Below are 17809 nucleotides of genomic sequence, written 5' to 3' on the forward strand. Positions count from 1 at the left end.
CAAGTGCCTCAGATTTTAATACAAACTGTGTGAGCAGTTAAAACAACCAATACACAATGCCATTTGTTACATTAATCCCATACCAACTATACAAAATTACTAAAAAAAAATATTTCTGCAAAACAGACAAATACCGGCCTTGTGGAAAACAAGCAACTACTGCTTTGACATTTGGGCTATGGAATCAAAAGGAATTTCAGCCATGTCAGGATTTATTCCATATATATGAAATCAATACTTCCAGTTATTCATCAATGAGCAAATGTGGTCTTAACCCTCTCATTTCCTGACCATTGTGTTGCAAAATTGTTCATGATTATGAATCAGTGACTATAGTTTCAAAGGATGACTCAGACTCTGAAATTCATAACCCATTTATTCCCTTTAAAAAGCCATGAAATACAATTACCCCATAGATATAAGCTATCAAAAGAACAAGTGTAAATTTTAAAAGATACATGCCAAAATACTCATTTACTCATGAAAAAAAGTAAAACCTACAAGCAGAAAGACTGCCTGATATTCTGATCAAAACAAATTCTGAAAATATCTGTGCATTTTATTTTTATTAAATGCAGCATAGTTATCATTAGTAATCAAACAGCTTTATCAACACTTCACAAATGTAAGCAATTTTAAAAACAACAATTGCATTACAACCTGGTTGTCAGCTCAGAACAGGTCAGTCTGTATAAATAAGAATAAAAGAGTGAGCTGAATATTATGTGATGATCCGATGGGGCAGTGAATTGTATTTAGGGTTTCAATGAAGTTACACAAATCTGAGACAGTCTGGGTTATGTAATGCTAAAGAGTGCAACCAAGAAACAGAAAGGTTTCTGGTAAGAGGAGTCCACAGCAAGGAGTATCAAAATACTTCACTGTAGTGCATTGTACATTTGCTCAATAATTCCCACCATTAACCAAAATAAAAAGCAACGAAACTACAAGCCACATTTCTCTCTATTCACCCAATATGGGCGATCAAGTCACATCCTAAGACTTCTTTTAGAAATACATTCTCATTGTAAAACCATTTTCTTTTCTCAAAGTATATTGGCAACAGTCAGGTAATATTACAAAAAAAAGATGTTAATTCACAAATGTAAGCAATTAGTACATTTAAGAGGTCTTATTCTTAAATGACAATCATTTGCTTCTCAGTGAGGATCTACTAACCTATCGTGATATTGCACTTCCAATGTTAGAATGAAAAACAGTTTGCTGCAATTGTATCAGCAACTGTGGCCAAGGATTTCATCATTTAAACCTGCAGCATTTTGCAGATTTTGAAGTGCTACTCAGTGCAATGAAATACATGAACCACATCAGTAGGAACCAGCAAAGCTAAATTTATATTGCGCTTGCTCAACAATTGTACCTACAACCATGTCATTACAAATGAAGATGCTAATTCAGACTGCATTCTTGACAGTTCATTTCATACCACGTTAGTTAGGTTGTTCACTTCAAGTCCAGGGCTTAGGTCTGTTTGGACAGTTTATTTAACATCAAGTGGTGCTTAAGCTTCTGTAGTTCCGTCTCCATTCATTTCCTGCGGCTGAAGCTGCTGCCGTTCGATGGAATCTTCACGCGGTGGTCGGACACGTTTGAAAAAACCAATCTGCACGTAGATATGTGTAAAAAAAAACATTGTAGTCCTTCTAAATTAAATCACATCACTGAACAATACCACATTTAGTGCAAATGCAAATCTAAAAATATGCAAATTGTAGAAACTGGAAATAAAACAACATGATAGAAACAATTAGGAGGTCAGGAAATGGTGGATGGAGGAACAGTTGATATTTCCGTTCTACGACTCTACACCAATATTTTGGTCTTGCTGAAAATGCAGGAAGGTACTGTAGGATGAAGGATTTTCACCTCTCATCAGTACTAAGCACGAATTTACTGAAAACATTTAAAGTTTTCATTTAAGAACTTCAGAGAGTTGATGCTGGCAAGAACATCACTGATGAACAAATCTCTTTTCATCTCAAAGAAACTAAAGCTGTTCCCTTCCAGCAACTGGGTAAAATCTTATAAACATATGGCACTTTGCAATATAATAAATTAAAGAATGCTTTGCTCTTTGGATTTAACTAGAGTTGGTGATTCTGATCATAATGTTATCCAAAACAAAACAACCTACTTCTGCTTCAGGTTGAGTGAACGCGGCCTTTTCTCCATGGAGTGACGGAGGATGAGAGGCGACCTGATAGAGGTGTATAAGATGATGAGAGGCATTGATCATGTGGATAGTCAGAGGCTTTTTTCCCAGGGCTGAAATGGCTGCCACAAGAGGGCACAGGTTTAACATGCTTGGAAGTAGGTACAGAGGATATGTCAGGGGTAAGTTTTTTTTAAATATGCAGAGAGTGGTGAGCGCGTGGAATGGGCTGCCGGCAACGGTGGTGGAGGTGGATACAATAGGGCCTTTTAAGAGACTTTTGGATAGGTATATGGAGCTTAGAAAAATAGAGGGCTATGGGTAACCCTAGTAATTTCTAAGGTAGGGACATGTTGGGCACAACTTTGTGGGCCGAAGGGCCTGTATTGTGCTGTAGGTTTTCTATGTTTCTATAATATCCACAGATTATCAAGACACTGTCTTTTGCTCTCATGGAAGCTACCAGATGCTGTGAAGCACTTAAATTCAGAACACTCCAGTATCCTAAATAAACACCTGGATGAATCGTATAATCTACCTGAAAAGCACAGATCCCAACATTAAGGTTCAATTACTGATTTTTAAATAATCATGACAAATCCCTGCTATGTTTGGATTTACACAGACTTATTCAGATTTACCAGCGACAGCTGGCACCCAGCAATAAAACCTAAAGCTTAAACCTCATCCTTGAAGAGGATTATTATTCCAAACATTACAAACGTAATTATGTTACTTTGCGCCTGTCTTTTAATATGCTTTTTTTTTTATATAAGTAGCTCAGGTAACTAATTAAACCACCACATCTTTCCAAAGATCTATGGTTTACCAAGTTGAGTAATTTCATTTGCCTCTTTTACTTTTCACACATGCTCCTGCAGTGTTAATTACAATATCTTCTGGCTGTCTACAATTTTAGTTTCATGGGTTCATTATTCTCTTTAGTAGTTTCAATGTATTGCATCAAGATTATTTGCCAAATTTATATTGTCTATGTATATTAGAGGAATTTAATTTCCTGCCAACCTCAGTTTACAAATTAATATTGTAACATTAATCATATTAAACTACCAATGAATGCATGTTCAGTATGATAAATAGCTAGCATAGAACAGTTAAACATACACTCAAACATACAGTCAGTGGCCACTTTATCATATACCTAATGTACCTAATAAAGTGGCCACAGCATATTTTATGGACTTCTGCTGTGATAGCCCATCTGCTTCAACAATCGATGTGTTGTCCATTCAAAAATTATATTCTGCACACCACTGTTGTAATGCGTGGTTATTTGAGTTGTTGTCACCTTCCTGGCTGCTTGAACAAGTCTGACCGTTCTCCTCTGACCTCTCTCATTAACAAGGTGCTTTCACATACAGAACGTAAACTCTAGAGCTCTAGTGCATAAAAATCGTAGATAAGCAGTTTCTGAGATACTTACACCACACCATCTGGCACCAACAATTATTCCATAGTCAAAGTCACTTAGACTGAACCTCTTGTCCATGTCTACATGCTTTGATACACTGAGTTACTACCACATGATTGGCCGATTAGATATTTGCATTAACGAGGTGTACAGTTTACTTAATAAAGTAGACTCTGAGTGTACACCCAAAACCTGCCTGTAACTCGGGCCCTTTAGTCCTGACAACATCCTTGTAAATCTTTTCTGCATTCTTTCCAGTTTATCCAGGTCTTGCCTGTAACAGATGGCCAAAACTGTAGAAAGTGCAGCCTCATCAATGACTTATGCAACTGAAACACAATGTCCAAACTTCAGTACTCAGTGCCCTGACTGATGGAGCACTGTGTGCCAAATCCTTTCCATCACACTGTCCACCTGTGATGCTGTTTCACTGAGCAGTACACTCGTACCCCAGAATCTCTGTTCCATTACACTCCTTACTGCCCTACCAATCATAGTACAAGTCCTATTCTGGTTTAACTCTCCAAAATGTCACATTTGTCTGTAACAAAAAAAGAGGGGAAAAAAAAAAGGGAAAATGGTGAGGTGGTGTACATGAGTTTAATCTGCATTCAAAAATTTGATGGCAGAGGGGACGATGCTGTTCCTAAAACACTGAGTGTTTGTCTTTACATTCCTGTACCTCCTCCTTGATGATAGTAATGAGAAGAGGGCATTATCCTGGGTGACAGGGGTCCTTAATGATGGATGCCACCTTTTTGAGGCATCGCCTTTTGAAGATCCAAGTTCAAAGTACATTATCAAAGTATGTATTAAATTATACAACCTTGATATTTGTCAACCAAGAAACTCGAAAGAATCCAATTAAAAGAACAAGACCAATGCGCAAAGAGAGGGAAAAAAAACAAATCATGCAAACAATAAAAGCAAGCAACAGCATTTAGGGCAAAAGTGAGTTTGAACAACCAAAGCAGCCCAGGCAGCCCCATAACCTCAGTCTCAGTTCATCACACAGCAGGGCAAACCGTTGCGAAGCTCGCAGACACAAAACCCGAAGCAGAGCACAGCCTTAGCACCGAGAAGAACAGAATAAATGTCGCAGAGCAGAACCAGCTCCAGCCCTCGCCTCCGGTCCTGCCACCCTTCCTTTTCAGTCCATCTGGTTCGCCATTTAAATTGTCCAAGTACCAAGTCGTCCCCGACACTGGGTTGTCCTCAATGCTTGTGAGGCTAGTGCTCATTTTGGAGCTGGCTGAGTTTGCAACATTCTGCAGCTTTTTACGATCCTGTGCAGCAGCCCCTCCAAACCAGACCTTCACCTAACCAGCTGTCCCTGGATTCCACGAGGTCCACCCATCCAGACCAGCCAGCCATGCAGGACTTTGATGGCCTCTGCATCCACTGGCCTACCTTCATCTACTATTTTGGCTACTGAGTGAAAGATTAGTCTATTATCCAGTGACCTCTCTGCACTTTCCAGAGATTGATCGAAGTTAACTGCCCAGCAATATATAGCACTTCGTAAACACAAGATAATCTGCAGATGCTGTTGTCAAAGGAACACTCACAATGCGCTGGAGGAACTCAGCAGGTCAGTCAGCATCAGTTGGAAAGATTAGTCGACGTTTCAGGCCAAAACCCTTCGTCAGAACTGAAGGAAGATCTTTGGGGAGGGTTTGAGTGTTCCTTCAATATATAGCACTTACCTTGTACATGATAAGTACCAAGAGACCGAGAAGCAGGAGGCCTGCCAGGAGTGCCAGTATAATCACCCAAAATGGCACCTGGTGAGGAGCAGTTGGCTTGTCCCAAGTCACTAAAGTGGTGACCTGCAATTAAAAAAAAACTGCTGGTTATACAACAAAGCTTGATTTTCAGTTGTACTAATAGATCCAAAATAGGCACTTACCACCATAAATCCAGAGGGAAGCTCAGCAGAAAAATTTTTATATGGCATTTCTATGACATTGTATGTTGCTGAAGCATTCAAGGAGTAGGACTGATTTTCTTTCTAGTAACAAAAAAGAAAATGGAAAGACCATTTATTTTGATATTTTTTTAAGAGACTTCCAAGCTGTCTTCTTCAAGAAAGTTCCCATAAGATCCAATAACTGTTTACTAATAACTTGTATATCCTTGCCATTGAATGAATGGTCTCTCTCTCTCTCCCCTACCCCCCACCGCTGCTGTTGGGGGATGGTGCCAGAGGAAGGTTTAATCACCACGGTTTTTAGTTTGTGTGAACTCTAATTCAAGTTTACGATGTGTTCTCGTTTTGGTTGCTCCCTTCTCGTTGCTACTTCCGACTGATTTTTGACTCAGGGCAGCTTGCAGATAATGAACACTGAGCTGAACTGAAATATGCCTTCTGATTTTGCGTTTTATATCCTATGTTTTCGCTCATTTTTTTGCAGCTGTTTGTGTGATTTTTTTTTTGTTTGTGGACGGGGTGTTGATGATTTTCTTTGAACAGGCCGGTTCCATGGTTTTTTTATTTTGTGGCCATCTGTGCAGAAGACAAATTTCAGGGTTGAACGCTGCATACATACTTTAATAATGTACTTTGAATCTTGATTATCCCATAAAATTAACTGCTGGAATAATAAATGTTTTTTCCCCCCCGTCTCTTCCCTGTCTTGAATTGAGTATAATTTGTATTCTGTGCATTGTCTGTACCGACGTGCCTGTAATGCTGATCCAAGTTTTTTGTTGTACCTGGATCTCACTATTGTTGTGCACGTGGCATTAAATTAACTGGATGCGAGTAACAAATAGAACAAAGTTTATGCAGAAGTTACTGTTATAATTCAAACTTCCTGCTACTCACCTGCATAAATGTTTCAGCCCATAATCGTGACCTGATGTGCAGAACTACACTCCTGCCCCTTTCCAGTTTGCCAATCTGACAGCTTATTTTCATACAATCTGCAGAGCCACATTCCTAGGGGAATTAACATATTTAAGAGAACTTATGTCAATGGATTCAAATATGTTCTAAAAAAAGAGGCTAATTACAGGAAACTTAGGACATTCAAAGTATATTTATTTTCCCAACTACATTGTAAATAATTATGAATTAAAGAATTAATCTCAGCTTTTTTCCAATGCTTCATTTTAAAAATGGAAAATGCCACAAGAGTTCTAATAAAACTTGCAGTTTCAATACTGATTTATACTATATCTGCACCATCCACTGAGGGATTTATAAAATAAGTAAAGCCTGATTTATTGGAAGAAAAACTACCAGGCTCCCATTAATGTTCAGTGATACTTTAGGAAGGAATATGGGATTCATGGGGGCTGCATTGCCTCTTGGTTTAGTATCTTGCTAAGGATTGTCATCTAGTCAAAAATCACTGACTGGCACATGTGGAAACAAAATCTGCTGCAAATAAGCATCTTTGGAAGAGGAAAGACATTTTGGAAATGAAAAGGCATTTTAGAAATTACTTTATGCTAGGTTTCCTATCACTTGAAATGCAGAGGACTGGAAAACTGGGTGTTGAGTAAAACTAGAACAATGATATCCTTTAGAACTCAGTTTCTTCAAAACTCCAGATTCAACTTGCCTCTCAATATTGTTACTTATACCAATCGATATTCCTGGTTGAAAGGCTTTGTGCATTGAGGTTTTGAACATCTGTGGGAACACAATTGAGAGTCAAGCATTGGTTTCTGCTGGATACGTACCAGCACTTGAATCCCCTCTAACTCATTCGTACTTCTGCGTTTTCGGTGGTGTCGAGTTTCTGGTTTTGCAGTTGCAGGTGACAACTGGTTTGCCTCAGAATCTGCTGCCTACAATAAAATGAATAATAAAAAAAGGTCATTATTTCTCATCAGAGTACATGCATGTCACCAGATGCAACCCTAAGATTCTTTTTCCTGTGGGCATACTCGGAAAATCTATAGAATAATAACTGTAAACAGGATCAATGTAAGAGCAAGAGTATATTAGACAACAAACTGTGCAAATGCAAATATAGATAAGTAGCAACAAATAACAAGAGCATGAAATAATAAGATAGAGTCCTTGAAGTGAGACCATTGGTTGTGGGAACATTTTGATAGATGAGTGTAGTTATGAGTATAAGTAGATCTTTGACGATGGATGCTGTTTTCATGTAGATGTGCTCAATGGTTGGGAGGGCTTTACCCATGATGTACTGGGCTGAATTCACTACCTTTTGTAGGATTTTCCACTCACAGGTATTGATGCTCCCATACCAGGCTGTAGTGCAGCCAGTCAGAACATTTTCCTCTATACATCTATAGAAGTTTGCCAAGGGGGCGGAGTTGAATGACCACCTCTGACCACATCTATTATTGGGCTCCAGCGCTGCAATTGGCCACATCCACCATCGATTTCAAACAGACACCCATTCCACCACAACTACGATGGGGTTGGGGGGTGGTGGTTTGCAGTTTTATATAATTTCTTTTATACTTTTGTGCATGAAACAATTATCTTCAATTTTCAGTTTGTCATGATAGATCTTTGCTTGTGTCATGATCAGCATACCATTAAGTGGTATATGTTCATTCTGACACTGATGAATCCACTATTTCAATACACAATCAAGATATTCACTTTCTGCTTTATGCAGTGTTTTTCTATTTTTTTTATTAATTTCTATTCATCACATATATAAGCCTTAAGGTAATGTTACAGCTATATAAGACGTTGGTCAAACCCCACTTGGAGTACTCTATTCAGTTCGGGTCACCTCACTACAGGAAGGATGTGGATACTATAGAAAGAGTGCAGAGGAGATTTACAAGGATGTTCAAGCAACACACACAAAATGCTGCTGAATGCAGCGCACCAGGCAGCATCTTATAGAAGTAGTACAGTCAACGTTTCGGGTCGAGACCCTTCATCAGGACTAATGGAAAAAAGAGATAGTAAGAGATTTGAAAGTGGGAGGGGGAGGGGGAGACCCGAAATGATAGGAGAAGACAGGAGGGGGAAGGATGAAGCCAAGAGCTGGGAAGTTGATTGGCAAAAGGGATACAAGGCTGGAGAAGGGGAAGTATCATGGGACGCAAGGCCTTGGAAGAAAAAAATGGGGGAGGGGAGCACCAGAGGAAGATGAAGAACAGGCAAGGAGTTATTGTGAGAGGGAAAGAGAGAAAATAAATAAATAAATTAGGGATGGGGTAAGAAGGGAAGGAGGGGCATTAACAGAAGTTAGAGAAATCAATGTTCACGCCATCAGGTTGGAGGCTACCCAGACTGAATATAAGGTGTTGTTCCTCCAACCTGAGTGTGACTTCATCTCGACAGTAGAGGAGGCCATGGATTGACATATCGGAATGGGAATGGGATGTGGAATTAAAATGTGTGGCCACTGGGAGAAGCGGTCTCCCAATCTGCGTCGGGTCTCACCAATATATAGAAGGCCACACCAGGAGCACCGGACACAGTATATCACCCCAGCCGACTCACAGGTGAAGTGTCACCTCACCTGGAAGGACTGTCTGGGGCCCTGAATGGTGGTGAGGGAGGAAGTCTAAGGGCATGTGTAGCACTTGTTCCGCTTACAAGGATAAGTTGCTTGAATTTCCAGCATCTGCAAATGTTTTCGTGTTTACAAGGATGTTGCCTGGATTGGAGAGCGTACCTTTATGAGAATAGGTTGAGTGAACTTAGCCTTTTCTCCTTGGAGTGATGGAGGATGAGAGGTGATCTGACAGAGGTGTATAAGATGATGAGGGGCATTGATCGTGTGGATAGCCAGAGGGTTTTTCTCCAGGGCTGAAATGGCTAACACAATGGAGGATAGTTTTAAGGTGCTTGGAAGTAGGAACAGAGGGGACGTCAGGGGTAAGATTTTCACACAGAGAGCGTTGGGTGCGTGGAATGCTCTGCGGGTGCTGGTGGTGGAGGCGGATACAATAGGATCTTTTAAGAGACTCTTGGAGAAGTACATCGAGCTTAGAAAAGTAGAGGGCTATGCAGTAGGGTAACTCTAGGCAGTTTCTAAGAGTACGTTACATGGTCAGCACAACATTGTGGGCCGAAGGGCCTGTAATGTACTGTAGATTTCTATGTTCTACGAGAGATCACATCTCAGAACTGGCTGTGCTACAGAGACCCACACATCGCCTGGGAACCTTCCCAGTGCCTTGTGAAATTTTCCATTTGTGACATCATGTCAGCACTCAAAAACATTTGGGAGGTTTTCTAATTTTGGTATTCTGGAAAAGGGGTACTCAACATGTACTTGCACAACTATATTGCTCTCTGTATAATTTTATTTTAATATCTAATATTCCTAAATTATTTGTATATTTCTCCATTCTATTAATTATAGCATAAATTCATTGCATAAAGTGTACATGCAATCAGTTTCACATCAACATCAGTACAGTACTTTAAAATGCCAGTTTTATGAGTATCAACATAATATAATCTCTTTTTAATTTTCCAAGTGCAATACTGTGGGAAACTGAACTGTAGAATATTATGTTCTGATTACATGCAAATTTGCTCATTCTGCCGATAATGAACCTAATAAAAAATGATTGGTTCAATATAGAATACAAAGAGGTCAGGAGCAGTACCATGCACACCTGAGAATAATGCAAAACCTTAATGAAAATACTTACACTGGCAAGTTAAACGCCACAAAAATCTCAAGAAAAATATCAGTCTCACAACCGATTAGGTTAGATGAAACATACATCAAAGTTGCTGGTGAACGCAGCAGGCCAAGCAGCATCTATAGGAAGAGGCGCAGTCGACGTTTCAGGCCGAGACCCTTCGTCAGGACTAACTGAAGGAAGAGTGAGTAAGGGATTTGAAAGCTGGAGGGGGAGGGGGAGATGCAAAATGATAGGAGAAGACAGGAGGGGGAGGGATAGAGCCGAGAGCTGGACAGGTGATAGGCAAAAAGGGATACGAGAGGATCATGGGACAGGAGGTCCGGGAACAACACCTTATATTCCGTCTGGGTAGCCTCCAATCTGATGGCATGAACATCGACTTCTCTAACTTCCGCTAAGGCCCCACCTCCCCCTCGTACCCCATCTGTTACACATTTTTATGCACACATTCTTTCTCTCACTCTCCTTTTTCTCCCTCTGTCCCTCTGAATATACCTCTTGCCCATCCTCTGGGTCACCCCCCCCCCCGTCTTTCTTCCCGGACCTCCTGTCCCATGATCCTCTCGTATCCCCTTTTGCCTATCACCTGTCCAGCTCTCGGCTCTATCCCTCCCCCTCCTGTCTTCTCCTATCATTTTGCATCTCCCCCTCCCCCTCCAGCTTTCAAATCCCTTACTCACTCTTCCTTCAGTTAGTCCTGACGAAGGGTCTCAGCCTGAAACGTCGACTGCGCCTCTTCCTATAGATGCTGCTTGGCCTGCTGCGTTCACCAGCAACTTTGATGTATGTTGCTTGAATTTCCAGCATCTGCAGAATTCCTGTTGTTTAGGTTAGATGAAATCTCTCCTGCTCTATTAAATCCAAAGTGATTGGCAATAGGCATTTAGTTGATAACAAGCACCGAATTCATATACATCACCATATTCAATCATGGTAAAGCACACAATGCAAGCAAAAAGGTTTGAAAAGTGCCTTGCAAATTACTTATAATCACACTAAGTTCCTTTACAGGATCAACATCAGATCCTTTATTATCGCAGTTTTGAGGTTTTCACTGTAGCTGCAGGACAGAGTTAAGGCCTGTATACTCTAATAAATGGCTCACTTCCAAACCCAAAGCCTCCCAATCATCCACAAAGTTTGGCAAAAATGCAGCTGAATTTTCATCACTCACTAAAAGGCTGTTTGTATAGCTTCCCTGCTCTATTCACTTTCCACTTAGGACTATATGACTAACTACAGCTCCAATGCCATATTCAAGTTTGCTGATGATACCACTGTCATAGGCCAAATCAAAGGTGGTGATGAATCAGCATATAGCAGCAAGACTGTTATAAAAACAGTCTCTTAATGTCAACAAGACCAAGGAGCTGATTTTAGACTTCAGAAGGAGGAAACCAGAGGTCCATGAGCCAGTCCTCAGAGGATCAGAGGTGGCGAGGGTTAGAAATTTTAAATTTGTGTTATTATTTTGGAGGGCCTGTTCTGGGCCCAGCACGCAAGTGCAATTACGATGAAAGCACGGTAGCACCTCTACTTCCTAAGGAGTTTGCGGACATTCAGCATGACATCTAAAACTTTGACAAACTTCTATAGTTGTGTAGTGACAAGTGTACTGACTATCTGCATCACAGGCTGGTATGGGAACACCAATCCCCCTGAATGGAAAATCCTACAAGAAGTAGTGGATATGGCCCAGTCCAACACAGGTAATGCCCTCACAATCACTGAGCATACCTACATAAAATGCTGTCGCAGGAAAGTAGCATCCATTATCCAGGAACCCACTATCCAGGTCATGCTCTCTTTTTGCTGCTGCCATCAGGAAGGTGTACAGGAGCCTCAGGACTCACACCACCAGTTCAGGAACAGTTAATACCTCTAAATCATCAGGTTCTTGAAGCAAAGAGGATAACTCAACTTTACTTGCAACATCATCGAAATGTTCCCACATCCAATGAACTCACTTTCAGGGACTCTTAATCTCATGTTCTTGATATTTATTGTTTAATTTATTTACTATTATTACTTCTTTTTGTATTTGCACAGTTTGTCATCTTATGCACTTTGGTTCAACACCCTGGTTGGGTGGTTTCATTGATTCTATTACGGTTATTATTCTTATATAGATTCAGTGCACATGTCCATAAGAAAATGAATCTCAGGGTTGCATATATTGTACTTTGAACTTCGACCTGGGTACAAATGCAAAAAAGAAAAACAGGATCCATGAGAGAGCATTTTACAAATGATCTCACTGAATACCCTTTTCACCCCCAAAGATTACTTGAGATTGAGTAATGTCTCAGGAACCTTCAAGTTACGCTCTGTCCCTGTTAGATAATTTCTTCGTTGTGCTGGATTTAAATTCTCTATCGACCATGATTACGAGAGCATTACCAAAAAAATTTCCAGTCACAGTGCTTTCTCAATACAATTAAGTCATGTGTCCATACACCAAAAACACAAACATAAAAATACAGTGCTTGCTAAAACTAATAAATGCAATATCTACCTTTAAATTCAGAGGGTTAATAATGGTGTCTGACGTACAATTCATAGGACCCTCAGCTGTGTACTCCATAACGTATAACAAGAAATTGTCCTTAAGCTTGTAGGGCCATTGCAGATCAAGCATGGCTTTGCTAAAAGCACTTGGTCCATTATTCCGTAACTTCAAAAGAGAAAATTTAGTTAACACTCATGTTTCCATATTAGCAATTATGATAGCAATAATATCGTTATGTTACTGCGATCCACACTGTTTAGCACACCATTATAGGCTATGGTGTTTTTTTTTAAAACCCTGTCAGTCACTTTTCGCGACACACTCTAGCCCCATGTTGACATTATTTGTACTTATGTAATATTGCCATTGCAGAGGCTACATCTGCATTCTGATGAACTCGAAGGCATGGACTGGATCTTAATTCTTACCAAGTTCAGCCTTCTAAGTGCCAGGTGCTGCATTTCATTAATATATGCACTAGATCAACAGATTCTTAGCTAGTGGTTTTAAATTTAAATCCATTAATGCTGCACCATTCTTGAGAACGTGTTTCCAATAAACCAGACCAGTTCTTTGTATTTCACTGTCTTTCCTGGCACGTTTCCTGCAAACTTTACACCATTAGAACCATGTGAAGAACCTTGGGACTGGGGAGGAAGACAGCACTTTATATCACAGAAGGTCATTTGCTCATCTTCTCCAGGAATTCTGAAAAGTTTTTCAGAAAGAGTTTATTCCCAGTCTTTTACTCTTTTGTCATATCCATAAATATAGGGTCTCGGCCTGAAACGTCGACTGTGCCTCTTCCTATAGATGCTGCCTGGCCTGCTGCGTTCACCAGCAACTTTGATGTGTGTTGCTTGAATTTCCAGCATCTGCAGAATTCCTGTTGTTTGCGTTTATAATATTAATAATGTATTGACTTTCAAAACCAATTATTGTGGGCACTTACTTCCCCACAATTTTAAGTGGATATTGCCAACTTAAAAACAATTTTCTGTGATTAGTTTTTCCTCATAGCTGTTTGCTCCAAGGAAGCTGTACAACACCATCTTCAAATTACAGCTATTAATTGTGTTAAATTCTTAAATTAATTTAATATGAAAAACAATTCTTAATGAAGCAGTTAGTTCAATGAAGGTTTCAGTACTCGGATATCTAAAAGAGAGCTACTTCAATTCATTGGAGAATCTTGGTCTGCCTGCAAAACAGCCTTTTCTGCTATGAAGATCAAAGTCAAGAGGAAGTCTGAAATGCAACCCCTAATAATATAGCAACCACTAAAGTTCAGCTGCAAGGATAAGATTTCTTTCATACATTCATGGAAATGGTAATTTCATCCTTAATGATTATAAATAATGAATCTAATATTAAATGGATATTCAAAATAAGGCAACAATATTATGCCCAAGGACAGATAGAACAGAGCACTCTTAACGAACAAGTCAGTACTAACCTCATAGACATGCATGACTAATGGACCCACTTCCTCCTCATTCTGAGGGTCTTCTTTCCAGTTTGCAATGGGTAAAAACAGCTGATCAGGAGAAGAAACGCTAGCCAAATAATTAAAAATATTAGAGTGGGAAAGAATATAGCAAACTTATAACAAACTATTCACCTACCCAACATTAATAATATAATACTGACATTGGAGCACAAGAGACTAACACTTTACAGCAAAATAACAGAAAGAAACAAGGGAACAGAAACTGCCCATGCTTTCTCTAAGGCACACAATCAGCTTTGCACGCTGCCCCAATTCTGTTAATGGAAGTCATACAAAGAGGTTCAACTAACAGGGTTCACAGAGTCATATTGTCGTTTTCTATGCTGACATTGTTGGTTTCAGCACTGTGTTATAGTCCTCATGTAGGCTAGCAGGTGCAATCTCTGCAGCCAGCTCAAAAGGGAAGCATAATAGAAACACAGCTTTTTCAGTTTTGCCATTGCATGAATGGAAGCAGGTGAGGAAATGCTTGCAAAGGATAAGGAGGACTTGAGACAGGCTAGTGAAGAATAATGGACCTAGCAGGCATGGTCGTTGCTCAAAAGGACTACGGAGATCTCCAAGTCCACCCCAGCTATCCTTGACAAGAGGTTCCCAGAGAATTTTTGAAAATTGACTGGAGTAGAGCATTTTGTGAACATTCACAAAATGTTGGAGGAACTCAGTAGGTCAGGCAGCATCAACGGACATGAATAAAGAGTCGAAGTTTCAGGCTGAGGCACTTCATGTGGACTGGAAAGGAGGGGAGAAGATGCCAGACTAAGAAAGTGGGCAGAGAGGAAGAAGTACAACCTAGAAGGTTAAAGGTGAAGCTAGGTGGATGGGGGAGGGACAATGAAGCAAGAAGCTGTAAAAGGTAAAGGGCTGGAGAAGAAGGAATCCAATGAGGGAGGAGAGTAGACCATGAAGAAAGGGAAGGAGGGACAATAGGGGCAGGTGAGGAGATCTAGTAAAGGGGGGCATAGTGGGAAAAATTGAAGAGGGAAAAATTATCAGAAGTTGGAGAAAATGAAGTTCGTGCCATTGGCCTCATCATGGCAGTAGACCAACATATTGGAATGGGACTGGGAAATGATATTGAAATGGTTGGCCCATCAAAAAATCCTGCTTCTTGCTAGTGGAGTGAAGGTGCCCAAAGTGCTCCCCTAATCTACGTTGGCACTCACCAAAGTAAGGAGGTCCCATCGGGAGCATCAGATACAGTAGACAACCCCAACAGATTCGCAGGTGAAGTGTTGCATCACCTGGAAGGACTGTTTAGGGAGCTGAACAGAGGTGAGGGAGGAGGTAAAGGGGCAATGTAGTACTTCTTCCGCTTGCAGGGATAAGTGCCCGCAGGGAGATTAGTGAGGAAGGACAAATGTATTAGAGAATCATGAGAGGTGGGGGTAATCACTTTAGAAAACAAAGGGAGGGGTATAAAGATACATTTGGTGGTAGAATTCCAATGAAGAAGGTGGAAATTGTGGAAAACGATGCGTTGGATGCAGAAGCTCATGGGGAGGTGGGCGAGGACAACAGAAACTCAATCCCAGTTAAAGCGGCAGGAAGATGAGCTGAGCATGGAAGTTTGGCAAATGGAGATGCAGGTGAAGGCAGCATCAATGGTGGAAGAAAGGAAACACTGTTCTTTGATGTCCTGGAAAGGAAAGTCCTCATCCTGGGAACAGATGCAGTGGAGGTGAAGGAACTGGAAAAAGGAAAAGGCATTTTTACAGGAGACAGAGTGGGAAGAGGATGATGCACTGGATGTAGAGTCAAGATAGCCATGGGAATCAGTAGGCTGTTAAAAATCTATGGGTTTGTTTGCAGAGATGGAGAAAGATCGAGGAGAGAGAGGTGTCAAAAATGGACTAAGTGAATTTAAGATCAGGGTGAAAGTAGGTGGCAAAGTTGATGAAATTGACAAACTCAGCATGGGTGCATGAAGCAGCACCAATGTAATTGTCCATGTAGCAAAGAAATTCCATGAACATCGTTTGGGTAGCTTAGAGGCCCTCCTTGGCACCTTTTTAAAATCTCACTAGTCCTAATGGTCCCAAAATGTTTTATTTCATTCACAGAAATAACAGATTCTACAAATCATTTCCTGCTGAAACCAGGCTATTTAATAGGGTTATCATGGCTATAATCTATGAATGCCTATACTTTGGAGAAGCTATTGCCCACTTAGCCTCCTTTGGAACTGTGATGAAGTCTACTCTCATTGAATACAATCTGAGTGCCCTTCCTAATGCAACAATGAAAAGCAAATTGAGCAGTGGCAAAGTTCAGTGACACCCTGGTATGATTACAAGGATGGGAAGCGAACAGTAACCTTGGGTGAAAGTCAAGATACGTTGGAGGTCATAGGAAATCACAGATCTTGAAGAACAAAGAACAAGCAATACAGTTTGAATGTTATGTCTTTAAGTCACAAGGTGCACATCAGGACCAGTGCATTTGGCCCAATTAAATGTCTTCCCAATTAGCCACGTTTCATAGTAATAGTTAAATAGGCACAATAAAGACAAACTACTGTTTAACTGAGTAACAAATTACGTATTTAAATGAAATACAGAACAAATTGGAACACTACTAAGACTACAACAGTACTATAAAACTGTCTATTAGTTCTTAATAGATACCGACAGCGGAATTCATCCGGAGTACGCTGCCGTGGTCTTTTAATTGACTGTAAATGAACAAAATCAGTGCAGGCACCTTGTACAGATAATGAACTGCCTTCATATAATATTTTCAACAATTGCATCTTTAAAATCTTTATTTTTGTTGTAATATTCAAGATGATTTTTGATGCCTTTAAATTCTTTGTAGTTTCTAACTTGCAAGTAGTGAAATCATTTCATTTTTTCCCCTCCTGGCCTTTTCTTGCACCTCCTCACCTGCATGCTTAAAACCGCAGTGAGCAAAAGAGTTCTAAATGGTCTTACTGCTATTTCTCACCAACTATAAGTGACAATAATCACTGTTTTTTGAGCACAACCATACTCAACTGACACCATTTAAAATCTGTTCGCTCCAAACACAGCATAGTGTCTAACAGCCACGTGTGCACATGACTGACGCTAGTTAGAAACTGTTTGGCAGCTGTCTCCCGTCCCTGTTAAGTGGCAGAGTATTCCAAATAACAAAGGGGATCCTGGCTATTTTCTTGATTACTTTTTGTTCTCTAAGAATTGTTCCAAATATGCAGCTGCCCTGATTAACCGATGGCCCAAGTCACCGGAATGTCTAAGGGATGGCTTTTTAGAACAGCTTGTTGTTGAGCCCACTAGGGGATCAGCTGTGCTAGATTGGGTGTTGTGCAATGATCCAGAGGTGATAAGAGAGCTTAAGGTTAAGGAACACTTTGGGAACAGTGATCACAATATGATCAAGTTCACTTTGAAACTTGAGAAGGAGAAACTAAATTCCAATGTGTCGGTATTTCAGTGGGATAAGGAAATCACAATGCCATGAGAGGGGAATTGGCCAAGGTTGACTGGAAAGGGACACTAGCAGGAAGGACAGCAGAGCAGCAATGGCTGGAGTTTCTGTGAAAAATGAGAGAAGTGCAAGACAGATATATTCCAA

General features: G+C 40.3%; 1 protein-coding gene across 1 annotated transcript in view; it reads right to left on the minus strand.

Annotated features, from left to right (window-relative positions):
• Window positions 1-352: 352 nt before the first annotated feature.
• The window catches only part of itgav (integrin, alpha V), a 103312-nt gene continuing 85855 nt past the window's right edge, over window positions 353-17809 (minus strand). Inside the window, exons 24-30 of the mRNA XM_063052025.1 lie at window positions 14180-14279; window positions 12730-12888; window positions 7296-7403; window positions 6433-6546; window positions 5515-5616; window positions 5312-5434; window positions 353-1624 (exon numbers count right to left, since the gene is read on the minus strand). Of these exons, the coding sequence (XP_062908095.1) occupies window positions 1523-1624; window positions 5312-5434; window positions 5515-5616; window positions 6433-6546; window positions 7296-7403; window positions 12730-12888; window positions 14180-14279 (808 nt within the window). The 3' untranslated portion in view covers window positions 353-1522. The remainder of the gene's footprint in view (window positions 1625-5311; window positions 5435-5514; window positions 5617-6432; window positions 6547-7295; window positions 7404-12729; window positions 12889-14179; window positions 14280-17809) is intronic.

This window comes from Mobula hypostoma, chromosome 6, assembly GCF_963921235.1.
Source record: "Mobula hypostoma chromosome 6, sMobHyp1.1, whole genome shotgun sequence".
Lineage (NCBI taxonomy): Eukaryota > Metazoa > Chordata > Chondrichthyes > Myliobatiformes > Myliobatidae > Mobula > Mobula hypostoma.